Here is a 27,964-nt window from a genome sequence, read left to right as displayed (position 1 = left end):
CACCAATGCTGTGAGATAAAAGGCTTTTTCCCGGAGAGGACGATGACCCCCATGCAGAGAGATGACACGTGTGAGGATGAAGGCAGAGTTTAAGGGAAATGTTTGTGCTACGGCAGAACAGTTGGCGTGCAAAATTAGAACAAAGACACTCTCTATTAAGAATTTGAAAAAGTCCAACTTCTGTTTTCTGTGAATGAAACACTCCTGAAACGTTGAGGTGAAATGTGAATGAACATTTTTTTTTTGGAGTGAGAGAAGCAAGTAGAAAGTGGGCAGCTACACAGACACGCAAAAACACAGGCAGACGAGTCGGAATGAAAAGATAGCAAAGTGTCTTTTTAAGTACTTGAATGGCTTTTGAAGGTTGAGAGTGTGTCCTTGTCGTGGGGCACTAAGAAGATGGAGAGATGGCTTCCACGGAGGGAGAGAAGCGTTGGGTAAGGTAGGTGGGTGAACACACTTCAAGGCTTTTAAAAGGCCTCTAGGACCCTCAGTGTCGTGCAGGTTGGAGAGCATTATCGGGGAAAGCCTTGCTGTAAGGGTTTCACACCTTATTAGGACACTAAAGGGACACCTTAGAGGAATGGCTTCCAGTGAGTGCCTAAAACGTAACGTGTGGTGGGATGTTTTTGCAAACTTCAGTGAGTTCACTTTGCTTGGCTCAGACATCAGTCGGCATTCAGCCCAAGCTCTAAAGTCCTGGAACAGGTTTGAATGCAGAAAAGGAGACGTGGCTGTTTTTCACTATGAGTACTGCTGTCCACACAGGGTGGCACGCTTCCGCTGTCCACACAGAGGGATAGTCGGGTCCGAACTCTGGCCCTCTACGTCCATGTCCATCAGGTTTGGTCGCAGGGTGCCAGCGCTGCTGTCCCCCGAGCCAAGGGGGCTGTCGCAGCTGCTGCCAGGCGACGAGCTGAGGGTCCGGGAGAGGGAGCCCAGCTTCCAGGGGTCGGCTCTCATCTTGGCCGGGGTGGGCCGAGGCCGTGGGGCAAACTCCAGCGTCTTGGGTCGCTCAAGAGGGCTAATGAGGGAGAGAAGAACCGGGTCAGGGATCGGCGGAGCGGGGGCTTTACGCCGCTGGGGGGCCGGAAAGATGATGGAGGGGTCGGGTAGACGGGCGACATCCAGGGTGACCTGTGCACCTGAGTAAGACAAGAAGAATGTAAAATAAATAAATGTTCCATCCTGAAAGTAACCTGAATATCTTTTCATTTTGGAAAAGAAATAAATGCAGGCCCACACTATTGCAAAGAAAACAGGAGGAAAGCTCTCATAGAATTGCTACTGTAACCGCATCAGGATCACGATCGATGACTAGTCGATGATGGTTGACTAGTTCTCCTACAGGGCCCTGAATGGAGTGCATGCATTATGCCTGTGCTCGCCTGGCAGGAGGGCCTTAGGATAGAGAGAGGAGAGCTGCTGTTTTTTTTAAATCTTGGCAGGCTCTCTCCCCCAGCTTTAACAATCCAGGACGGCAGAGTTTTCCACAAGTCTTGCATGCACCAAAAGGGAAAAGATTTCAAAGCAGTCCCTGTCCTCAGCAACAACAACAATACCATATGAGAGACTGTGTGTCTTAACTATTAAACGCTGCCATTGTGTCTAGTTTGTTCCTGTTAAAGAAATAATATTTCTCAAGAGACTTCTAGGATAAATAAAACAAAACAACAGTAACATGTCTCAACATATATTGAATGAACTGGCATTGCACTTTGATCTGCAGCATTGTAAAAAACATGATCTACACTATTTGTCCCCTACCTTTCTTAGCAGTGATGTGTGGTGCCCCCGGTGGAGGAGGCATGGGCATGCTTCCATCTGACGGCGTCCGGTGGTGTCCCAGGGTGTGAGCTCTGGGTCGTATCGCTCCCTCCGAAGGGGTCCGTCTGTGTCCTCTGTTCAGGGCCATCGCTGCAGACACGTGGGTGGGAGTGAGGGACTGGTTGGGCTCCTTCTTAAAGCTCTCCGCCCGCAGGTCCAAGAGCGGGTTGAGGGCGGGAGTCGGGGGCGCCGCCGGTGTTTTGAGCCCCGTCACCGGGGTCAGGGGGTAGTCGTCTGGGTCGGAGGGAAGGAGGGACTTGGTGGAGTTGCAGTCAGACAGAGAGGACAAAGACAGGAGGGTAACGGAGGGAGATGGGTCCATATTGGGGAGCGTAGAGTCGTGATGTCTGGAGAGGGAGAGGGAGAGGTTTCGGCTGGGCGGAGAGGTGCTGCGGCGGAATCGTCCCGTCCGCTGGAAGAGACCCTCCTTCTTCTTACGCTGCTCCTCTCTTTGGTCCTGCTCATCCTGGAGCACCTGGCAACAACATCAGGTCACATCAACAAGCTGTCGGACCATTGAGCTGCTGTCTCACTCAAATACATTCAGCTGAAAAACATCATCAACATGTTACTTTACTTCTATGATAATCACTTCCTCACCTTCTCAAAGCAACGACAGCAGAGATTACATCAACATCATCCCTTTGGTTCATCCTCTCGCTGTGCACGCAATGATTTATTTCGTAAGACCCTCGTCTGCTTTGACAACAGACGGAAAACCTCAAAACACAAAATCAATCAAGTGCTGGAAACCGTCCCCGCAGACATCGGCCCATGCTGACTCGACAGGATGCTACAGACACATTGGCAGCTTGTGCATCCTGTTTTATTTCATTCCACAGGTGTTGTATTAGTTTAAGATGAAGTGACAATCATCAAACACTGCTTGCTATGCTCGCCTATTAATCTCCCGATTATGTAACTTCTATCCATCACGAGAATAACACTGAGGTTGAAAATTACTGGAGCTTTCCTACTATAAAAGCAACACCAGCTAGTAGAGAGCTGGTTGTTCTTCTGTTGAGGTTTTGTAAGTGAAAAGATGTCCTGTCTGTTCTGCGTGTGGTTTTCTCACCTGTAGTTTTCCCAGCTGCAGCAGGTCTTGTCCGAGGCCAACAGACGCGAGCAGAGAGGCACAACCCAACAGTAGCATATCGTTCTTCTTCCTCTGGCTGCAGCGACGGAGCGAGTCCTGGTAGTTCACCCCCGTCCCCAGCCCGCCGGGCCCCTGGCAGGAGCTCGAATTCCCAACATTAGGCAACGCGTTTGGTCCCAAGTTGCCCCACAGGGGCCCCGAGTCCTCCACCGCCCCGTTACTGCCGGTCTCTGAGGGCAGCAGGGACCCTGGTGACTCCTCAAACTCACCGCACTCCTCTGTTAAAAAGAGGAAATAAACGAGGGGTTGAGATGATTGATTCTTGGCGCTAACTAACAATGACAAGTGAAGACTCACCCATTTCATTGAGGCTGGAGAAGCCGGCGGTCATGGGTGCATGTTTGGGGGACTTTCCCAGATTTGGTGCACTGGAAGACCAAACTTTGCATCCCTCACCCAGTGATTTCAATCTGCAAACAGAAACCGTGACGTCAACACACAACCAACCTGAACAACCTTGTAAAACATAAAACAATGTCACAAACTCAATAACCAGCAATGTATATTTTCAGATAGAAAGAGATGAGCCCCAAAAATGTTTATCATGTCCAACATAGATTTTTTCTGCAGAGAAAATTGTTCTTCTTCTGGCCGCTCTACACACAGTAATGACATGTCAGCCCACATCGACGTGTCCTTGAGCAAGACACTTAACCCTAAATGTCTCCTGTAGCTGCGCCTACGGTGTATGAATGGTTGATAATCTGATGTGGCACCTTCATGGTAGCTCCTCCCATCAGGGTGAATGATGTCATGTAGTGTTAAAGCGCTTTGAGTGGTTGGAAGACTAGAAAAGCGCAATACAAGTACGGGTCCATTTAACAGAAAGTGATCAAATTATTTTCTTTGCAGGAACATTGTGTTTCTCCTCCTTTTAGAAAACGCTGCTAACCTTCTGCAAAACTAGATTCTAACAGTTCACTTTCAGTGCTAGTATTTTCTCTCAGGGTCTAAACTCATCCTTTCCCCATTAGATGGATTGGGTCAAAAAACTAATTTATGTGTAATATGTAACTTGACCGTTACAGTAAAACAGTGTTTATAATGTCGTCATTTACCAAGAATAATTTGTGAAACATTTCCACAAATAATCTTGTTTTAATACAAGTAAAGGTTTTTCACCCCATAAGGTCTCACTGGCTTCATCGGGTAAAACTCATTCATAACTGATATGTAAACAAATTGTGCACGTACTTGTCCTCCCCGCCAACCCTCTCCCTCTGGAGGGTGGAGCTCGGTCCCCAGGTGCGTCCCTTCTTCTTGCTGGTCGACAGGTCCTCCTTCTTGCACACAGCACTGCGACCCCACGTCTTGCTGCCGTCACTCGGCGTCACTGAAGGACAGTCAGACGACATTACACTCTCACCTTGTGCTCACTTTCTCGCCCACAGGATGCCATCTGACTTCCGTCTGTTTTCACTCACGTCGTATGGCTCTCAGTCGCGGTATGACCCCCGGACTGGCAGGCGGGGTGGTGCTCTCGCTTCCCTGAGTCTTCCTCTTGTCCACACTGGGAGACGCCTGAACTGTGATCTTATGCTCAAAGCCTGCAGGTGAGCGAGAAGAGAGAAGTTATAACTTTTATAACTTCTCATTTGGCAGACGTGTCCTAACAGCGAGGAGCAGACTAGTATGAGTGGCGTCCTGATGACCTCTGGCTTCTCACTTTATTGTCATCCTCTCACTTTCATCTCCTCCATCTCCTGCCTTTCTGCATCAGATGCCCTTTGACTTTCTCACCTGTCCCAGTCTCCTGACTCTCGCGTCCACCAGCTCACCTGTCTCCACTTTCAGTCCCTGTTGGATTGTCACTATTGTGCCTTTGCTCTTTAGCGACTTATTAAACCTGAACTGCTAAACCTGGATCCTGAACAAGGTTTATGAATATTTACTTTTTCAGTAAATTGCTGAATTCTCCTTGTCTGCCTGGGCTGTAATATATACCACACTAACTAACATAAACAGATGCTGAAACAATTATAGGTGCATTCATCAATTGGCTGACAAACTGAAGGAATTTATAATTTTCCAATTTGTCAAATAATGTTGTAGTTGTTTGTTTGTGAGGTAAAACTATGAAACGTTTGCAGGATAGAGCTTTACAAAGAGAATCATTTTTCTAAAATGTTCTCTCATATAATGGTGAATATATATATACTGTTTAAAAGAGAATAAATGAGGTGCTACTTTGAAGAAACAATGGATGCACACAAAGCTACAATGATTTAATTGTAGCTTTCCTCTTCACCCACCAGAGGGCAGACTGATACAGTTGCTGTCTCGGCCCAGCTTCATTAATCTGCTCTTCTTGAAGTGTCCTTTTCGTTTCTTCACGCTGGGTTTCTCCTGGTACATCTGGTGGATGATGATGTTCAGCTCTCGCTCCACGATGTCGATCTCCCTCTCCGCCAGCTCCTGCTCTCTCCTCTTGAGCTGCTCCTCCTGCTCCCTCTGCTCCTCAGCTGCTCGAGCCAATGCCTCCTCCCAGGACCTCAGCTCCTGAGGAGAGAAGAGGGAGACGATGAAGAGGAGGGGAAAGGGGACGAGAAGAGGATGAGATGAGGATGAGGATTTGAGGATGAGAGGAAGAGGAAGGTGTTAGCTCAGAAGCACATCCTCTAACACCTCTTTTGGAAAAATGCTTGTTGCTAAGGTGATTGTAATTTGCAGAAACACCTCAGACAGACATGATGATAAGATAGTGATGTGGTGAGATTCCTCTCAGCCTTAATATAAAATGTGACTTTCTGTTGAAATCCCTCTTCTGTTTGAATAAATAAACATCCTCAGATAAGCAGTGTCTTATTTGAACCTGTCAAAGACTGGTTTTAAAACTTACAGTAGTAAGCAAATAATAATTGACCTCACCTTCTCTTTGGCCCTGAGCTCATCAAACATCTGCTGGATCTCGAGCCTCCAGTCTTCTTGTAAGGAGTGAAAAGACTCCAGAGGCATCTGAAACATGGCCGACTGCTCGATGGCCAGCAGTCGACTCAGGATATTGGAGAAGGAGGGCCGGCTGCGGGGGTTTGGACTCCAGCACTCTGAGGCGAGAGGGAAAGTTCACGCTGAGGTCAAATTCATGTATTATGTGTTTTACCGTCCCATTCCGATGGTATGCAGTGGTCATATAATGGTGGATATTTGACTAATTTGCCAGATGCTGTTTTAAAGTGATTAACAATAAGAATATTTAATCATCCATATCAGCAAAAGCTTGATTTTGTCAAAAAAGTAACCAACTTGTTTTAATCAATAATGCAGTATTTGAATCCTGGATTTGAATCCTGTCATAATATCCAGAACAATGAAGCATGCCTCTTTCCATTCACAAAACACCACGTTTTACAGCTAAAGGGAGTTTCAGGTGACGCTCTTGCTTAAAAGGACAACACCGTCAAATCCATCTTTCTGATTCCTCGTCTGCAGCACTCAGACCGAAGCCCATTCCTTCAAACAGGAATCTTTAAAAACATGGTCTCAAATATAAAGTTTAGTTTTTTTTAAAGACTCAGTCATTTCCTATACCAGCTGGGCACGGTAGTCTTCATCAAACGTCACTCAAGCAGGAGTCAAAGTGAATTTGTTGGGGACTATTTCCAGCTGTGGAATAACACACATTTGGTGCTCAAGTGAGTATTTACAGCAGCAGGGTAGGGTTGTCACATTTCCTGCCCAGCTTTTTGAACACTTAACAAATGGCATTAATATTAGTATTAGCCTACAGAAAGATATTTTTAGCACCGATATACCGTGCAATATTACTACAGTGTGCATGTTCATGGTGGTGAAGCAACATGTCACTCAGTGCTGAGGCTCATTAATGTGCCTTTAACAACAATGAAGGAATAAGATATATCTGGTTTTGGCTCCACAGATGAAACTTAATATGATCAATTAATTGGTGGTTTTGTTTTTTTGTGAGATTGATATACAATTAATAAAATATATAATATGCCCTGACTTTTCCTTTCATCAACCATGAATTTTAAGTCTAAATATTTTTATTTTTTATTTCTGGCAGTAGAGTTGGCATCGACAAGACAAGATGTGACAGCATATGGCAACCGTCCTGAGCCAAGCTCTGACGGACAGTGTGGCAGAAACATGGTGCACACCTCCAGTGGTCAGAGCTGCCTCTCCAACACTAAACCACAGCCATTACATCTACTGGAAGACAAGTCATGTTGAGAAAAGCATCATCAAGTACAGTGTTATTTAATAGCTTTTTCCCGACCTGAAAATATAGTCTATAGCAGGTAACAGTTATATAACAGATAAATACATTAGCATAAAGAGTATGGGGATAAAAGTTGGAGGGAGAGGAGATGAAAGTGAGAAGATGACAGGAGTAAACAGTGTAGGGAGCAGCGAGGGATGACAAAGGAGAGATGAACGGATAAGATGAAGTGGAGTGAGAGGCGAAATGAGACGGAAAAGAGCTTTCGGAGCAGAGTGGGCGGGGAAGTTGGCTGCCAGTTTGAAACCGCTCTTTTAAAAACTGGAAGCTTAACCATCTACATAATAAAAAATAAAGCACATTAAGGCAGATGGATATAAGGAAGGTGTGTTTGAACAGAGACCACCTGAACTGTGAAACGAGAACTGGTTAATACTCTACATCGTGAAATCCGATTAGTTAACCTTACTTAAAAAAAGCTTGCAAACCGATTGCCTTAAAAAAATTCAAGTAAAGGAACTTGTTACAGTTGACTATGTATTGTATGTTGTGAACCACTTGTTTATTTAGTGTAGTATACTTACACTTGAGTGTAAGTAACTCAAATAATAAGTAAGGAGTACTTAGCACTTTACTCAAGATATATAGCCTACTTTAAATTACTATTTCAAACAACTAAATTATTTGTGAAATATACTTTGTGTGTATTCCAAGCAACACATGGGCCGTGCAGACCAGTGGTGCATAAGGTTGGCAGCAACATTTAATGTTCACAGCTCACAGCTGAGGGCGGTCTGAGCTATTTATGTGTCAGGGTTATAACTTTAGTCACGGTTAAAACTTTATAACAACAATTAATAACCCACAACTAACACTCGTTGACAGCGCAAAACACCACGACACAACAGTTTGTGTCACATAAACAATTTGTAACATTTTACACCGCCGAACTGCATGCTGGGTACTGGGGACAGAATGTTGGCGTCTGCACATGCTCAGACCGCAGCCGTTATTTATTACTTGAGTGTATCAAGTTAGCTTTACTGAAAATAATTAGTAAATTGGTTATTTTTGACCTGCAAGTAACTGTTACTTGGTAAAAACTAGTAAGAAGTGATATTTTTGATAGCCGAGTAAAGTTAACTCATTTAATGTAAGTCTGGACCACTATTACATTTTACAGTGTACCACTGTTAACATAGTTGCTGCCTGGGTTATTTGCAAGGTGAAAATAAGAAATCCAGCCCACGGGAGCAGGATAGCACAAGATGTGTAAAAACAAACTTAACGAAACCGTTCAGACGGTCCTCGTCCATTTTAACTCTTCATGTCCATCTCCGCTCCCAGATGCAGAATAAAAACAGCTGAAACCTCAAAAAGTTGAGAACGGTCACACCACTTTAAAGTCAGTGGACTTAAAAACACTAAAAAGGCCTTTTTTCTGCATCGTCAGTGACGTGTTTACGGTCATATTTGATGAATGGTGTACAGTAAAATCCCAAAACATAAAGCTCTTGAAATTTGCTTGTCAACCATGAATGTATTGGACAAGTGAGACAAGCAGGAGGACGTCAAGATTCAAGATTCAAGAGTTCAGATGTATGTATTGTCATACGCACAGATAACAGACAGTTACTCCGTACAATGAAAATCTTATTTTGCTAGGTCCTCCTTACAGACAGAAATACAATAAACGTAAGGTAAAAAAAACAGTGCTCTAAATGCTAATAGTAAAAGAAAATATGTAAAATAAGGCACAAAAACATGACAACAGTATTGCACATAAGTGTATAAAGTGCACTATGCATTGCTATAAATATTTTAAGTCGTCACAATCAAAACACAGACAACTGTCAAGCTTGTATATGACTTTCTCAACAAGAACGGCAGTATTGACTCTGCATTCTTGGACATTGTAATCACTCAACGGGTGCAGGTGGTCGGCTGCTCACCTCCCAGCAGCTGAGCGAAGGGTTCAGGGCACGTTGAGGGGATGGGAAGTGTGAGCTTGTTCATGGCGACACCGTAAGCGACCGCAAGTGCGTCTATCTCCCGGTAGGGAACCTCGCCGGTCAGCAGCTCCCACAGCAACACCCCGAAACTGTGACGAGAGACACGAGGAAAATGTTATGTTTTTATTCATTTCTACGTTTTAATGTCACAGCTGACGCCCAAAACTATCATTCCATCTCTTAACAGTGACCACAGAAAGCTTTCAATAATTTCCAGGAACTGACCCTTGCACTATTTTTTGTGTGTTAAATATAAAAAATTGCTTATATCATTAAATAAAAAGTACTCAGTACAACGCGGTGTTAATATGACAGGATGGTTCAGTTACAGGCTGAACGTGAACATCTTCAGCTACAAAGAAAAGTCCTTTTTAAAATTGGTTATTAAAGAAAAATGTGTACTAACGTATTGTATTCAAGTACACATGTGTGGTATTTCAGTTTCATGCTACTTTAAACTTCTGTTTCAGGAGACATATTGAACTTTTTACCCCATGAAAAACTGTGTCTGTGTTTTTGGTAAATAAAATTGACAGCATCAAAATGCTGCTTACACATTAATGCATCAGTCGTGTTAATAATAACACATGCTGGATAATATATGCTGTTTATTTAAAGTATTATATGTAATAAAGTGACGTGGGAGCGTTCTTTCAGAGTATTTTAACTTTTGATACATTTACTACAGTTTGCTAATTATGCTCACATCTTTTTAACTGTAATGAAGTATTCTTAATTGATCTAAACATTTCCTTAACCAATACAGACAGAAAATGACATCAAATTATCCCAATCTTTCAAACCCGGGTCTCATCTGAGTTAACTGGACAGAAAATGAGGTAAAAAAAAATCTCCATCATAAAACTCTTCTGACCAGTAATTGACAAAACAAAAGACTAATATTCTTAATTCAAGTCTGATTTTTAACACGATACATGTATAAAACGTATCCTGCCACGTCCCTGCATGAACGGGGAGGTGGCACACGGAGACGAGGGCGGTACCTCCACACGTCGCTGCTCTTGGAGAAGAGGGAGAGCTTGATGACCTCGGGGGCCATCCAGGCGTAAGTCCCCGCTGCACTCATCTTGGTGGTCTGGTGCCACTCTCTGGCCAGACCGAAGTCTGTGATCTTAAGGGTCCTCCCTCCACGGTCCTCCCGCTCCACCGGCTCCAGGATGAGGACTGAGGAAGAGGAGCAGACGAAGATTTGTGTTAAAAGATGTCGCTGTTAGAAAAAGTAAAACACACTTTAAGAGGCTCAGGAGGTTGTGCTTCCTGTTTAGTTTTGTTACAAAAGGGACAAAAAAGGAAAGAAAATGGAACATGGGTCATTATGTGAGCGGTTTCTGTGTACATGTTTTATAATAAAAAGATATATTTAAAAAAAGATAACAGTGTTGTGCAGTGTTGAGCTGAATTTATCAGGTTTTTCTTTCACTCAAGAATGAAAAATATACTAGTTTCAAGTATATCTTTTCTGGTTTTCTTAGTTAATGATAGAAACTTGAATATTACAGGCAGTTTGAAGATGTCAACTTGGTCTTTGGAAAACTGTGATGCTCGTTTTCTGCACTTATTTCTGACACTTTATGAGCAAATTGTTAAACAAACGTTGATAATGAACAGGACAGACTGGTAAATCATCAACATTTTTAGAGTTTCTGAGAACAGAAAAACACTGAAAACCTAACCATGAAGTCAAGTTTAACTCTCCAAACACCCAACGAGACTGTCTCACATTCAAAAACAAGATGTAAAAGCTGTGCAAGTTCAATAGCACAGTGGTGTTTACAGAGCAGGCGTGGTCACACCAGTGTGCTCGCCAGGTTTCTGCTGGAGGGCACACTGGTCCAGCAGCGTGTGAGGAGTGGATATTCCCCGTACCCTCATTTAAATGGCCACAGCATCCTTGTTAAAGTTCCGTTTAACCTCCACTCTCTGACTCTTTTATCTCTTTTCCATGTACGACTTCCTTCTTCATTTACGTGTGAGGGCTATGGAAATATTTGGACTGTACATCACAGGCGACGGGGAGGCAGGAGGGAGTTGTTCTCTCTCTCTCTCATTTATCTACAGGCGTATGCAAAGGGTGGTGGAGAGAGGCTACACACACACACACACACACACACAGCGAAGTCTTTGTTTACACACACACATGCAACCTTTCACGTGATAAAGGTGTGTCTCTCTGTGCTCTGCTCTGTCCACAAGCTCGCTAGGAGACCAGTTTCAGTGATAAATAATTGCTCTCCGACCAGCCTGTACATATTTCCACGTCAGAAAGAAGTATTCACATCATTTACTTTAGTAAAAGTAGCAGAACTACACTGTAAAATACACTCATTATATTATACTACAAGTTAAAGTTCTGCATTTAATATTTTACTGGCAGCAGCTCCCCGTCAGAGTGCTACATTTCTACTAACATACTAACATGTGATCAGTATTTAAATGTTTGTAGTTTTGTGTAATGGTTTAACTACTTTATATTACAGCTGAAACAATCGGTCCAGTCATCAATTACTCGTTTCAGGTTTATAAAGCAAAGTTGCTAAACTTTTGCAGGTTCACATCTCATGAGCAAAACATTTCATAAAGAAAATGATCTGCAGATGAATTGCTATTAAAAAATGTGTGGAGCATCAGAAAGTTTATCGCTTCTCGAATGGTATTGTTTTTCTTAGTCTTAAAAAGAATTGAATCTTATTTATTCACTTTAAAAACACTTCAACCTGTGCAATATTAATACACTGTTCATAATAATAGTTATATTTATTCTTATATATAACATATAATTCAGTATTGTAGTTTTTTTTCCTGTTTTATAACAGTTTTTTTACCGTTTATTATTTATATTACTTGTTTTGATTTTACTATGTCTCTTGTTTGCACTTTACCCTGTTTGCTGCTGTAATCCTGCAAATGTCCCCACTGCGGAACTAACAAAGGAATATCTAATCTAATCTAATCTAATCTAGTCGTATTTAATCGTATTTGACATGTTCACATCTCTATTATGGGGCATTTTTCATTATTAGCATATTATTGCATTATCTAGCAGGTCATGAAACAAACAGTGTATTTATTTATAATAAAACAACTATTTTCCTTGTGTAAATAGTAAAATGTAAAATGTAGTGAACTAGAAAGATTAGAAGTATAAACTAAATGGGTCTTGTCTTTTTTTCTGACACTATTTCTGTCTCTCTGCAGAATAAAAGATGGAGTCCAGTGAAACTCAGAAAGACGGTGTGGCTACATGCTTAGATGGGTGTGTGCCTTTCCTGGTTTGTTTTGTGTGTATAAATATGGAGCACATCCATACGGGCAAAAGGACATCATGCTTGCAGGAGGGAGGGTGCAGAGAGGACAGAGAACCAAGGGGCAGAAACTGAATGGAGGACGGTTTACAGAAGCTGAACGTGAGCTCTCCTCCAGATTTAATTAGAACACCATCGTGTTACTTTCACACCTCCAGAACGCCTCCGTGCCGCTTCTTTACGCCACCTGCGCATGCTCGTTCATTAACCCCGCCACAGGTTTTCACAGCCGCCAGCGTTCCAGCCATACGTCAAACACCAAAGATCAACATGTTTATATATTCGGCTGGAAGCACAGAAACCTGAAGGGCAGCGATACACAAATAACACCCGCATGACAGCACATCTCATCGCAGTGAGGGGAGAAGAACACGTCCTCAAGGACAGTGTGGCTTTTACACAATGCAATGCTGCTGGAAATGCTATCCCAAAATAAAGTAATGCACACGGAGGAGAAGAAAGCAAGAAATACGGCTGACAAGCGCCGTGGTTGCTACCAAGTCTTCCATAGCAACAAGCATTATGGGAAATGCCACAGTTGATTATTTACACAATAATATGTTTTACTTTACTATTAGTCAACAATAATAACTGCTGCTTCACTGCACCTTATTGCCATGATGTCAGTGGACATTTAAGCTTTCAGTCGATGATTTCTTACGTACGAAGTTGATATGAATTAGACTTTATCTCATCAATGACCTGTTTTATGTTTGTAACCATCAAAGAGCAGCGAAATAAATGTAGTCCAGCTGATTAATACGAGCGCTGCAGCTCCGTGAGGCTGTGATGAAAACCAAACAGCAGGACGGGTAAACAACAAGGTCCCAAGTGTGTTTTTGATCGTAAGCCTCTGTGGTGAGGTTAAAGTAAAACTAGAGTAGTAGTAATGCTCATATTTAACTATAGGTATTGTCTTTTACCATTTTAATTAAGCATGTACGCATGCTAACTAAAGTACAGCTAGCTGGTGGGGATGCCATTAGTTTTGCAGGTATTTGGTCATAAACCAAAGCGCTGGACCAATTTAAATTGTGACCTACAAATCCTCCCATAGATATTGAGACTTTTCCCTCCAAACCAAAGAGATGGACCTGGATAGATGAATAGATGGAGATAGCTAGATGACAAGAATCACATTTTGAAAATTAAACAACTTTTATTTCAGTATCAAGTTCATTAATAAATAAGTATTGGAAAGGGATCCCGTTCAAGTTTTTAGGTCCATGACCCAGATTTAAAATGGGTTCTACTCAGCGGAGATAATCAGATAATGTATAAAACGGGTCTGTGTGCTGCCTGGTGAAGATAACTCACACTGGGGGTCTGCACCAGTTTGTCATTAATTGCAGAGGAGGAGAACTTTACTGACTACTTGGAGGTTGATGGCCCACAGTGTGAATCTTTATGGCATGTTGCATTCCTGTCACATAGTTATTGATCAGCTGTCACAAACACCTGCTGATTGTCAGCATTCAGCCTACAGAGAGAGAGCAGCAGTTTCCTGCCACGTAAGATGAACTGTTGACTTAACCTTTAGACTGCCACCGCTCTCTCCTCCATCCCTGGACCCTGACCCCAGCTAAGTGTTGAGAAATAACTTTGAGCCACTGTTCAAACACTGATGGAGGCTTCAACCTTACTAATGATCTCCAGAGTGGCTATAGTCAGTGCAGCGAGCACAGGTGACACATCAGTCCTCTCAAGCATTTCTCCACAGAGGAATGCAGTAAAAGGTCTTCTGAGTGATGGTGTTTCTGTCAGAGCCACTTACATCAAAGTTTATGACACCATGAACAAACATGTTTGGCATGTGATGTTCTCATCTGGAAACTCCCTCCAGAACAAAACCAGGGACACAAGGATACGTTACAGGTTAATTATGGAGCATTTGATGCAGGTTTTTCCAGTTTTTGTTGCCAACTGGTTGAGCTCAACAATATTTTAGACATCTGCATTGTATGTTGAATAAAGTGATGAAACTGACCGTCCCTTTTTATTTTGCTATCTTTGGCCTGTTCTTATCTAATGCAAATTTAATCAGCAAACAAAGACCTCTAAGTGCCAAATCAAAATCAGATATCAGTATGAGAACAATCTTGCTGTTGGTCTTGTCCAGTTACAGGTGAAACACACTTTAAAAAATAAAATAAAATTGATAATAATCAATCGGCAAAACTGAATTAGATAAAACGATAAAACTGCCCTTTTACTTTTTGTCAAAATTACAAATCAAATACCTCTCCCACCACATTAAGACCAGTGAATTCTGCACTTGATCTGGTGAGATGATGAAATATGAAATGTGAACTTCACAAAGGTAAATCTGCTGAGCTAGCGTCACTCATCAATTCATTCTTCAGAGTCACCATGAACAGAGGAGAAAACACAAAGCTGGTTCACTGTTGTTGTTTCGTGTTATTTTGGCTCACTTCAGTCTGCTGTGTCATTAACTTGTTGTTATGGTAACAAGGGCAGAGGTCACAGACCGAGACTATGACGCTGGGAAAGAAGAGAAGACGACCCGCATGCACCCATGAGGATGCTTTGTTTTCTTTCTTTCCCTCTCGCTTAATGTTCTGTTTAAAGGGGAACACTGAAAGCACCTTCTGTGACTCTACAGTCTGAGAAAATAGCACATCGTTTCAAAGACACACCTGTGTTACACACTGGTGGACATGCGTCTGAAAGATTTGGCGGTTTAAAAGGTATGAGAGGGTCGAATGATGCATTATGGGAATTATAGCATCCAGTGTTTTTAGAGTTTCGACACAAATCTATTGCTTTATTTTTACTTGTATTATTATTTTTTTTAACCTGCCTGTTCCAAGTTTGCCAACTTTCTGGGAAGGCCAATACTAAATAGACAGAGTTCCCCTTTTAAGTTATCTGTTGGGATGAGAGCATTTATTTACACCAAATATTTAAGGGTTAATGAAGTGTCAAATAATTAATGCTCAGTGTATCAGGAATTAACTTCACAAGACAAAGATAAAAGATAGAACATCCGTCATGAAGGTGACATGAAGTGTTCCTTTCTCTCTTTCTAAAGCCTAATTTATGGTTCTCCGTCAGGTCAACGGCGTACCGACGGCGTAGCCTGACGTGCACCTCCAAAAAATCCTAACTACGCGTCGCGTTGACGCGGACAGCAAGCGCTGTGATTGGTCCGCTCGGTCACGTCGACGGCGTACCTACGACGTGACGCAGAACCATAAATTAAGCTTATCCATCCTTCTTCCCTTTTCTTCCTCTCGTCTGCAGAAACAGGTGTAGCCTGCAGGGTGGAACAGCTGTTGCCGTGGTGCCGAGTCAGCAAATCAGGTCCTAACAAAGTCCACAACACCCCCACCTGAGTGCGGGTCCCAGCCGTCTGTCAGGGCGACAAATTCAGCAACTCAGCGGCCATGGCAACGCGCCGACGGTGCACCAACACAGAGGAGATACGGGCCTTTGGGATGCCGAGCAGCCCGCCCTCCCACGTCCCTGTTTCCGTCTCAAAGAAAGATCAAAACCTTGCCAGTGAATAAAGTAACCTCCCCCATCAACCCTTACGACTGACGCTTCATCTTCACATCCCCCCTTTTGCCCAATTTTCATCCCCTCTTCCCCTCCCTCCCTCCGCCGGTGTCCACTGTCTGACTGTCTGCTGCTGCAGCTGTCGCCAGCCTGGCTACCAGCACAACACACCGGGGAGGAGAAGGGGAAGAAGAGACGCAGGGAAAGCAAAAGAGTGGAGGGAGTCAAAAACTGAGAGGTAGATTGTGTGTACATAATGTGGGAGGTGGTGGGAGTGTCGGGGGGCTGGAAGATGAGCTAAGAGCGGTTTGAAGATGCTGAATGGGGGAAGGGATACGGAGGATGAGAGGAGGAAGGAGGCAAGAAAAGGACAAAATGACAAGAGGGAAGAGCTGCAGAAATGAGGGCAAGGGAGGAGAATGAAATATGGCAAAGAAGCAGCTGAAAAGAGAGGAAGAGCCAGGGAGGAAGAGTACGAAAAAGCAAGAGACAGAGAGTGAGATGGAGGAGAAAAGGAACAAGCACCACGAAAGAGAAGGTTATAATGAGCGGATGAAAAGACGCGGGCCGCTAGAGGTAAAGAGAGATGACTGGAGGGAGAGCTTTTGTCATTTTCCTGGCAGCACATACCAGATGTCTTTGTATCTCAATAGGTCTCTCCATTTCCCTTCGGCTTTCACACATCTCGTTTCTCAAAAGATTTCAAGCCGAGGAAGATATAACATTTCTTTTATTTAAAATACAAGTTTATTTAGTTTGAATACAGTGTGAAAAATTAAAACGCAGAGGAATATAATAGATTTACAGCTTGAAAACAAAGCTGTTGTTTCTCTATTAAAACCATTCAGTTTAGTAATCTAGAAGTTGGGAAATACAACAGTATGGAAAATGCTTCACTAAGACACCGCAGAGACGATTTTTAGAACATTCACAGCATATTTTAGAGCACATAAACAACACTCAATTCAGACTTAAAACCGATGCGCAGCAGAGAAGAACGTGCAGCGAATCCCCGGATCTCTTCCCATTCCCCCATGCTTTGATATGGAGGCCGAAGTGAGTATGCTCCCATGTCACTGATACCCTGTTTGGCTCCACTTGTACCACCACAGGCCATCGGGGCTTTAATCCTGAGCCGCGCAGTGGCACAGTTTCACCCTGCAGCCATTCACTTTGTCTCCTCACAAACACAGCTGCCAGATTCGTGTGACCAGGCAGCCTCTCTCTCAGAAGAGATTGAGGTATTAAATGAGGCGGCTTTCTCTGGGCTATTTTTGCGCGGTGAGAGTGTGTGTGTGTGTGTGTGTGTGTGTGTGTGTGTGTGTGTGTGTGTGTGTGTGTGTGTGTGTGTGGTAAGAAAAAAAGGGGGTACTTACAGTGTTTGAATTTTTATAGAGATTTAAGCTTCTTCTGTGGATTCTTTAGTTTGACGAATTGCACAGAGCCATCCCGCTTTTGTGTGCAACAATGTGTGAATTAATTCAAACTAATAGATGGGAAAAACTTTTTCACCAGCAGTGTCATCTATTTCTTCAATCAATTTTGGGGGAACAAACACATTCAAGTCTGTTTCTATTCTTCCTATTAATTATGATGCAAAACATGCACCCACAAACAAACTTAATTCATAGTTTCAGTGCAAATCCATTCATTGCAACTATTTCCTCTGACTTTAAAACAACTGAGTCCAAGTCTGAAGTCAAAGTCTCGGCCTGACGCAGTGTTTCACTTGTTTTAAGATGAATGGGAATGAAGAAAATCCTGTTGAAAGAAGGCTCTTCTCTGAACAAGGACAAAACTGAAAAGTCACTGGCTGCACAAGGTGTAATTGATAAAAGCAATAACGCATTGTAAAAAGGAGCAGTGGTTACCATTGCATGTCATTTTAATCAATTTAACATCCATATATGTGGATATAGATGTGGATCTATGGACCTGAGCTCTTAGTTCAAGTGTACAACATGACAATGTCTCTCCATAGGGAACATACATAAGACATTACATTAGTATTGACTATACAGACTCTTTCGGCTCGGGGGACACCCAGCGCCCTCTCTGCTTGGCCCGACTCCCCTCTCTCCGTGCCAGGGTGCTGGCAAACAACAATGATCCTCTAAGAGCAGAGTTAACAGCCACCGAACATACAGCAGCCCAGGAGGAGCCAATGTGAGTGTGAATGTGTGACATTACTGTCCGCTGAAATGTACAGCTCAGCCCGAGCTAGTGGTGAGAAACACAAAGTCATAATGTGCTCATATTCAGGAGCGTTATTCAATTGATAGCTTAAGTTAAAAAAAAGAGACACAAATGTATTGTCTCTGTTGCGCGAGCTGAGCGGTTACACTTTGTCATCATGACTTTCATTTCAGACGACCTCTCGTGACTGAAGAGCTGAAGTGAATTCGAGGCGACGGTGAGGAAAGGCACTGCCTGTGCCGTTCAGCGTCGGTGTTTACCGCACTGCTGTTTGCCTGTCTTCTGACTCAGAGTCAAATAAAATACACTTTGGGGCTGTTGCAGACAGCAATTTAGAAGCCCTGGAAGCAATAAGATCCTCCAGCCTTCTGTCTTCTTATGCAAATACACTGCAACTATGTAATCCACCGGTGTACAGCGTGTGTGCGTGCGTGCAGTTGGATGATCCAAAATGTGACCAAATCTTAACGGCCATTTGAACAGTGATCACAAACAGCAAATCAAACCACAGTGCATCTATTTCACACATCAATGTGGTGTGTTTATGATTAAAACTGTTACTCAGCTGCATTATTCAGTTCATAATGTGCAACAGTGTACAACCGGAGGATGTGTAAATGTGTGTCAGTAGGCTTGGCAGGTCCACAGTGAGCCACCGCAGTAAAAGAGAGCTGCGGGGAGTCTTCACTGGCTGCAAATCAATTTTTGCAGTGGAGAAAACAATGCGTGTGTGTGCATGTGTATTCAATTGCAGCCATTGACCGGGTGTCCCTGTTTGGTGTAGATGTGTTACTGTAGCTCTCCCTGTGTCTCTCTCTCACTCACTGAGACAGACAGAAACTCAGCAGTGTTCCCATCTGACAGCCAGGGAGGTACAAACATCTGTTAGCAGTGTGGCCGAATTCACATTGTGCCAGAGAACTGAAAACAGTCCAAAGTCCTTCCAAAAACCCTGATACTCTTCACTGTGTTATGCCATCAGCCATCAGCCTGCGTCTTTAGCTCACTACTAATGAGACAAAGTAAAATCAACTCTTCAAAAATGTATATCATGTCTTGTGGCAGCATTGCATTCTGGTCTGAAAAAGCTACTGTCGGTCTCTGGTTTTCTCCCTGCTGTGACGGTGAGTCTAAAATGAAATGCCCTGACACATATTTTTACCCACATTTGATGTCTGAGATTGTTGAAAATGTACTCCATTGGAGCTGCAGTAGAGATACTGAATCTCAACATGACAGTAGATGTCTAGTCTGAATGAATATAGCCAACAAAAGTAAGAATTCAACAAAAATCTCCAAGAGGATCCCATTAGGATTCATCCTAGGGATCATTGATATATCTCCACCAAATTGTAAGCAATCCATTTTATAGTTGTTGGGATGTTTCAGTCTGGTCGAAAAGTACCGCTGGACCTAATGAAAATGTATAGTTAATATATTTATTCAAACGGCAATGCCCAGAAATGTACTTTGTGATCAGAACATGATTTGGAAAAAATGCTTGTCATTACAAATCATTTGTTTTAGTAGTCAGATTATTACCTACACACGCTGCTGTTTATATGGTTGTCGATATAAAATGTGCCTTTGACTTGAACTTGAGGTGTATTGATATAATGAGGCCTACAGTGCAGACGGACACAGATAGTGGCAAACTGCAGTCTACAGTCCATCACGAGCCTTAGCCTTAATCTGTAGCCCACTCACTGAGAGAAATAAGAATGGTTTGACCTCCTCTCAAACTGCCCTTGTACTTCTCCCTATTCCTGCCTCCATGTCTCCCTCCCCCATCCATCTATTCCCTTTCCCAACCGAGCCTCCAGGGGTTTCTCCACAGCCACTGCATTCTTCTACCCATGCTGCCTTGCTTCCATCCATCCCTCCGCTCTGTCATTCACGGCCTACAGTCGCCCCTCGCTGCCTCAATCTCCCATCCTTCTCTCCTCCCCCTGCAGTGACTCCTGTCATTGTGAGTCCTGTTCCCTCGCTGTGTCTTGGGCTGCTGTGTGAGAATGGGGTCATTATTGCCCTGTTGCAGCGTGTACTTACACGCATTAAGCTTGCAGACATTCCCACAGAAATGAAAAATTAAAACACAGCCAGCCGTGTTATCATCCTGTCCAAGAGCCTAATTTCCACCAGTGAACATGTTGCCCTCGTGTTTCAAAACCCTTTGAATGTGGTGCATTTTACAACTGTCAGGGTCAACGGATCAACTTTGTAAATCCTTGTAGCATCACAAGCCATGGCATAACTTGAACACACAAAAAAATACAGTTTTAAAAGGGAAAATCGAAAAAATGAAGCTATTAAACTTAACTGCCTATCATTTGTAGTTATGCCTTTGTTTTATTTTGGTACAGAAGGATATTTAGTAGTATTATACAGTTTAGAATGAGTATGATTCTTTTTGTGAACTGTAATAAAAAAAAATTAAAAAAATTACATTGTTATTAAAATCAAGAACCAGGTTAGATGTGTTGATCCAGTTACCAGGTTTAAATATTTAGAAAAATTCAAACAAAATGTTTGACAATGCCTGACAAAGATCTCTGCTCCATCAAAACTCTGCTCTGTTAAATGAAGTTACCTGGGAACTATCAGTACAGTTGTTTGTCTTTAAACGCATAGCGATAACTAACCTTTTGTACACCGAGGTATGACTTTTAATTAATTGCATTCATATATGCATACATGGAAGAATGTATTTCAGTTTGTAGTATTCAGGCAGTCTGTGGCAGATTTTACAGATTTTAGATCCCATGTGATGATGACATCAAGGTAAGTAGTTGTTCTGTTATCCCAAACAACCAATGACTACAACTCATGTCAAACAAATACTTCTCAAATGAAATGTCTCAATTATATGAGTTAGTCCACACAATGCATATTTCATCAATATGTTGTTCTATATTATCTTATTTTCCTAATATTTTCAAAACCTTGCCAAATGTTGACAAAAGCAGCCCAAATGTCATCTCCCAGCCCAACACTATTTTAACCCGGCAAATTTAATCAAAAGTAACCCAACTGGGCGGAACCAGCTCAATCTGGCAACACTGGCTAATCTAACTAAATTTAGTAGGTACATTATTTTGAGACTAGAGTTACTGGCATGATGGTTTAAAGGCTTGAGCTTGAGTTTGGCTATGTTGTGTTATTTTGGGGAAATGTGATTCAAACCGCATTATTTTCAGGTGTCAGGTCAGTTGTGTTGGCCATCACACAAAACAGGTAATTGTAGCAACCTAACTTTTTTAGTGGGTTCAATTAGCTTCATAACAAACTGGCAGTTTGATACTGGTTGTGAATTTTTAGTGAAGAATAATCTCGACATTAGAACTTGTGTTGTATGGCCCATGATCTCTGGATGCCGAAATCTCCACATACGTTAACATTATAAGCCTGAACATATTAACAGCTGGTGTAAATAGCTCCAGGTTGCTATCGCTGAAACTGATTTCACTGAAAAGGGATTTTAAGAAGGGTTAATGCAGTATATTGCAGCCATTTCCCCAACCACCATATCCGAAACTAACCTGCACCCTACATCAATAGGAGCCATATCCACATATACATGCACACCGTTCCTCATTCCAGACCATGAAATACTTCTCCACTTTTGGCTAAAAGGCGTGCGATACCAGCTTCTTCCTCTCCATTTCGTCTTGTTGCTAGCTCACACTCTAGTTAGTCACAGTCTCGGCCTCCACCGCTCTGTCTCTCTGAGGGATTATCAGCCGGCACAGGCCTCCACTCTAATCCTTTCCTCAACAGACTCGCTCTGATATTCTCACACACACAGCCAGATGCAGGCTTTTCTATGACAGCAAGTATTCGCCTTATCTCGCCTCGCTAATCTGTTAACTAGCTATTACAGTGTGCTTTGTTGTTCATGTCATGGTAGCGAGTATAACAGCAAAATTAAAAGAAAAACCCCAAAGAGATCGGTTACATTAATTAGTCTTTTCTTGCTTTGTAATAGCAAACTCAATGAGCAAACAGCACAGGCTCCTACTTGACAAGCCTGCTCGAGACACGGGTTTCCCATTATTCAGATGATTGTTGACTGTGTAAACATGGCGTCATTTGAAGCTACAGCGGTCAAAACAGCAGCTGATGTCAGCTGGGTCTTTTAGACTCTGCATTTACAGTGAAACATCACAGAAGCTTAATCTGAGACCATAACACTACAATTAATATTCACATTTGTTTTAATAAGAGTTGGATAAAGAGACATTATATCCAACAGGAGTTCAAAGGGACAGAGAGATATTAGCTGTATGTGTATTCACAGTGAGACATGTTCAATATGACATTAGCTGTCTGTAAGAGCAGCCTGCAGGGACAGATATGACCTGTCCTGTGTTTCACTGCGACCGGTGATCAGCTCACCTGTATTGTCTTTCCTTCAGCTGACTGAAAGCCTCTAGAGAGCTCTATATAAAGTGTCAGTAACGTACACGAAGGCCCTACTGTATAAAGGAACCGTGACTCAGTCTCATATCCTGGCAGTGGTAATGAAGCAGATCAACTCAAGGTCCTCTTACTCATTTGTTCTGGAGCTTTTGATTGTATCACATGGTTCTCATCAGCAGATTACGTTTGTTCATGCAAGTGTAGATGTTTCTGATCATCTCTAGGATTTCTCTTCCACATTGAATTACATGTAGAGAAATATATTTAAAGGTGGTCACTGGTAATACCTGTGTTTGAATTCGGTGTCACTATGCCACTTTATTAATAAACAATAGTTAGATCTTTTCAACTGTGGCCTAAAACCTTCTACAAAAAGTAGAAATCCAAACTTATGCAGGTGAGTAAGTGACCACAGACAGTAGGAAACAAATACAATACAGTTGCAATATATTCTATTATTCTGTTATTCTGCTTTTGGAATATATTGACAGAGAGAATTACATATACATACATTATATGCAATAAATACACACATATACATATATATATATATACATATATATATATATATATATATATATATATATATATATATATATAATTATTGCATATAAAGTGGTGGTATTGATTTACCCTAACTACTCGCTTACATATGTTAATTAAATATGATGTAGCCTTGCAATTATGAAAAAAATAACATTAGTTATATTAGGATATAATGATAGACAACATCAATATATAGTCTCATATGGTTCTGAATTGATTACTGGATTAATTTATTAGTCAATCTAAATTAACTAATAAATTGATTGACTAACAACATTTTAAAAATGTACTGTTCAAGCTTCTCAAATGTGATTAGTTTCTCTTTTTCTTACTGTGATATTAAGGTGAATATATTTTGGTTTTGAACAGTTGGTCAGACAACAAAATTACATTTGAATGTTTCAAATTGTGGGTTTTTTCCAGCAATTTAAAGACCATGCAATTAATTGATTTTACAAGAAAAGAAACAACAGATAAACCGTTGATGAAAGTTGCAGCCTTGTCTCGCACTATAGTGTCTACAGTGATCAAGAGCACTCTGGATCTTTCCATTGTTTCTACTTTAACCCCACGTGCCAATCGAGCCAATCAAAGAGGACTGGTGCCCTATGCTTTGAGAGACTAGAAGCTGATCCAGGATCAGAGTGACAGGTAAGGGGGCTCTGACCTGCCAACCCACAAACATGCTGTGACATCACTCTAAGGAGGTCACGGTAATCAGATTATCCCCGTTACACAGACTCACTCCCCACTGTGCGCCTTAACCGACCTACAACACTACAATAGACTCTCACAAGACACGCAGACACGCCACGTTAACTTGGCTGTGATAAAATTAGATGAAAGCATGCAAGTGAGCCAAACATTTAAAAAAAAGAGTCTGTGAGCAGTGTCACGTTTTGCCTTGATGACTTATTCTGAGGGAGAAGAAGATAGAGTCGTTATCTTACTGTCGGATTGTGTTTTTACTGAGCGCAGAAGCCGGCTGATGGAAGGCAGAGGAGAGGCTCGGGGGCCTGAGCTGCTCTGTAATCGCAGTGATGCCAAGTGGTCGGCGGTTTCAAGAGGACACCTGAGACCAGCGCACCTGGACAATGAGCTGAGGTGTAACCCAAAACTGAGATGAACCGCTGTTTATCCCCCGTGAGCTCCTTCTCTTGTTCTTTCCCATCGATCGGCTCTCTCGCAACATGCAGCTCCTCTCTCTCGTCCCCGAGCTTATCTTCCCGCGACAACCTGATCTATTCCACCCTGTTATTCTCCCAATCGTTTCACTCTCTAACTCTCTCTCTCACTTTCTTTCCATGCTTCAGCCTTCTGGGCATCGCCAGGCTAACATCCCTCAGGACATGGGTGTGAGTCACAGTTTAATCACATACTTAACGATTAGCACCCACACATTTTCAGTCATCACAGGGTGGAAAACAGGGTCCGAACCCTTCGAGAGACATCCCTGCACTTGTTCAGTTGCTATTTTCAGACAGACAATACTCTAAATTGGGGCACTGACATTTTGTGCAGCAGCTGACAGCGGCTAGCAGCTGTATGACTCAGTGACACAGAAGCAGTGCCCATGTCACTATGGAAAGGCAGCGTCCAATACGCATCTGATCCTCTATCGTTACTGTTACTGAGCCACACAGGGAGGAGGGAGACATGGAAGCAGGTTATGCATGTCTAAGACCGAGTCTCAAGAAGACGGAACGAAGGATTGAAGGTTAGGAAACATTTGGGAAGATGAAGCAGCGAGTGCGTTCAAGCTACACTTACTTTCTGCCTGTCTCCCACATTAAAAGGCCTTTTGTCTGCATCCTGCACACTCCACCCATATTTGTATACCGTATATAAACACACTCTGACCTGCACACACACACACATAAAATGCACTTAGATGTTCGCTGTGTGTTATTTCTTTGATGCACCAACAACTGCAACTGCGTCTTTAAACAGCAAGTAGCACAAAGGACCAAAAATAGCCCAGTGAGTTGCAGAGCAGAAATGCTCTCCTTGAGGAGGGGAGGAAGGAGGAGGATGAGTAGCAGAAGGAGGTGCAGAGAGAGAGATGACAGGGAAAAGATGGCAGAAGGAGACCAGCTCTCCAGGACTTAGGCCTTCCTGCTGGCTTCAATTTAACTTTCTCATCCAGTGTCAGCTCCCAGAAAAAAAAACATCTGTATGTTAATATTCAACGGAAACACTTGATAATCACATTTCTGTAAAGTCATGGAATGATTACGAGAAAGCGGAATGACCTTAGTACGTTTGTAAATGTCGACTTATTTGTTCCGGAGGATTTAATGCAGGCCAATCAAAGAAACTATTTCAAGTCAATGTATATTTTAGAAGTGGGACAATAAATCAATACAACAACATATTGCATTATCCGCTTTTTTATTGGTTAATTTGTTAAATGAATAAGGTATTTGTACTGTACTGTAAAATAATTCATCTCTGCGGAAGGTGGAATATTTTGCCATTTTAAAGGATGATAATAAGAAATGAGACGATCGATACTGCTAAGGACTATTCTATAGGAGTTAGCTTAGTTTAGCTCAAAGACTGGATACAGAAGGATATAGCTAGTCTGACCAAATCCAAACCAAATCTTCTACCAGCGCCTCTACCAGCTGACTCAAAGCACCCGGACAAGAAATAGTCCATCCGCCATCTGTAAAACATGAATTTTGATTTCGCACTAACTTCAGTTTTAGTACGGACTAAGCAAATGAGTTGAAATGTGTTGATTAGTGATCTTTAGAGGTGCAGGTAATTTGGACAGAGCCACGCTAGCTGTTTCCCTCTGTTTCTGTTGTCTTTGTGCTAAGCTAACGGCCTCCTGGCTATAGCTTCATATTTACCATATAGACGTGAAAGTGGTATCGATCTTCTTTTCTAGCGCTTGAAAATAAGCGTATTTCTCAAAATGTCGAACAATTCCTTGAGTCTTGCAATATATTACGTATCAAAAATAATTTTCACAAGGACGGGGAGAGGGAACTACAGGAGACCGTCTCCTCACTGAAGACATACCTACAAGCCAAGCTGGCCTCCCAACATCTATTGTTACTATAGGGAACATGTTGTGATGACTTTAGCCAAAAATTGCCTTCTTCTGTCATTATCACTGTCAAACCAACAAAATACTTTTATTCCCCTGATTTGTTAAGAACAGATAAACAGGGGGAAATACACTGTAATAAATCCTCTCTTTATGAAGTTATAATGCTTGTTTTTCTAAGAAAAATACACTTTTCTGGAGCTTTCAAACATGCATCACCATAATATTAATGAATATAGACCATATATTAGACACAGCTTTCAGTTCAACACATTATAATTGAGCAGCTCAAACTACATTCTTCAATATGACCTTAAAGTTAAATCAACTCTTTAAACCTGTTTCAACAAAAACTGAAAATAACCTTCATGAAGGTGTACTGTATTACAGGACTGTTGCTCTAGACTGCATTACTATAAGCTAGCTGTGTTCATAGTGAAGCTGTGTTTTGTGTATTTGTTGAGCTGCTATTTTACATGTATGCTGCCTCAGATATGTACCTGGTGCTGAGCCTCTCAGCTGTGAGTTAGATAAGTGAGCTTTAGGTTCATTATTGACCCTGGGAATTAAATCGTGACAAAGAATATCTTCGTGTACTTAGTGTAAATATTTTAGCACCTTTGGCCACATTTCGGTCATATGATAGCAGGGCTACGATCCCCAACCTGTAAGTAACACCTGTTATAACAGTTTAGGTCACATGATAAAGGCTGAAACATCTCCATGGCAACTGAGCAAACTCCATTCACTGATGAAGATAAGCTTCACTTGTTTGCAGTACTTACTATTGCTGGATTTGAGGTCTCTGTGGATGATAGGTACGAATGCCTGGTTGTGCAGGTAGTCCATCCCTGTGGCGATCTGGACCGCCCAGTTCACCAGAACCCTCGGGGGAACCTTCTTTCCAGCGAGCGCTCGATTCAGAGCCCCCCCTCTGGCGTACTCCATCACCAAGCACAGGTTGGGCTCCCGCAGGCAGACCCCACGCAGAGAAATGATGTTGGGGTGCCGGAGCATCCAGAACAGCCTGGCCTCCTGCCGCACGCTCTCCAGTGTGGCACTAATATCCTCATCGGGGTCTTGCCTGGCGGCCTTTACTGCTACTTCCTCTCTCCCCCATACTCCTTTGTACACCTTCCCAAACCCACCAGCTCCAATCACCTCATCCAGGATGAGTTCTGAGAAGTCTATTTCCAAGGGGCAGTCACCCACCCTGTCTGCCACCAGCCCTCCTGCGGTCAGCTGCTGGTAGTTGGCGGCGCCCCCCCTTGTGACGTAGTTACATGGAAAGATTCCCACTTTGTCCTGGATCTTGCCTGTCCACCAACCCTCGTCCCCAGACACTTTGGAGTCTTTAGAGAGAACCTCAAGGAGATCCCCGCGCCGCAGGGTTAACTCCTCATCTGCTGTGGCCTCATAGTCGAACACTGCCGTCCAGTAGGGGTTGGGGTTGTTGGTGCCACGGCGGTGACCAGGGTGGGAGTCTGGGGAGCCAGAGGAGGAGATGGTGGAGGAGTTCCAGCTGCTGCCATTCTCCACCTGCAGTACCGGGGCAGGGCACATCGGCGGCGGCGGGGTCATATTTGGGGGAATGGAAGAGGAGGAAGAGGTAGTAGATGAGGGGGGCCCGGGCGGGATTAGGCAAGGGGGAGGCGGTGAGCAGCAGCCCCCACAGCTGGTGCAGGACAGTGGGGCTGCCGTGCTGCTCGCTCTGCCGTATGGGTTCAT

General features: G+C 42.8%; 1 protein-coding gene across 1 annotated transcript; it reads right to left on the bottom strand.

Moving 5' to 3' along the window:
- Nucleotides 1–744: 744 nt before the first annotated feature.
- On the bottom strand, nucleotides 745–27,964 carry map3k10 (mitogen-activated protein kinase kinase kinase 10; the record flags this gene model as incomplete). Its single annotated transcript, XM_079225307.1, has 11 exons — nucleotides 745–1,145; nucleotides 1,768–2,302; nucleotides 2,903–3,201; nucleotides 3,281–3,393; nucleotides 4,178–4,316; nucleotides 4,444–4,530; nucleotides 5,236–5,482; nucleotides 5,852–6,027; nucleotides 9,116–9,264; nucleotides 10,180–10,360; nucleotides 27,022–27,964. The coding sequence occupies 11 exons, from the start codon at nucleotides 27,962–27,964 to the stop codon at nucleotides 745–747; spliced, it is 3,270 nt and encodes a 1,089-aa protein (XP_079081433.1).

The sequence above is a fragment of the Taurulus bubalis genome, assembly GCF_910589615.1.
Source record: "Taurulus bubalis genome assembly, chromosome: 10".
Classification (NCBI taxonomy): Eukaryota; Metazoa; Chordata; class Actinopteri; order Perciformes; family Cottidae; genus Taurulus; species Taurulus bubalis.
Note: the sequence above shows the minus strand (reverse complement) of the source record. Positions and strands in the feature narration are given on the sequence as shown.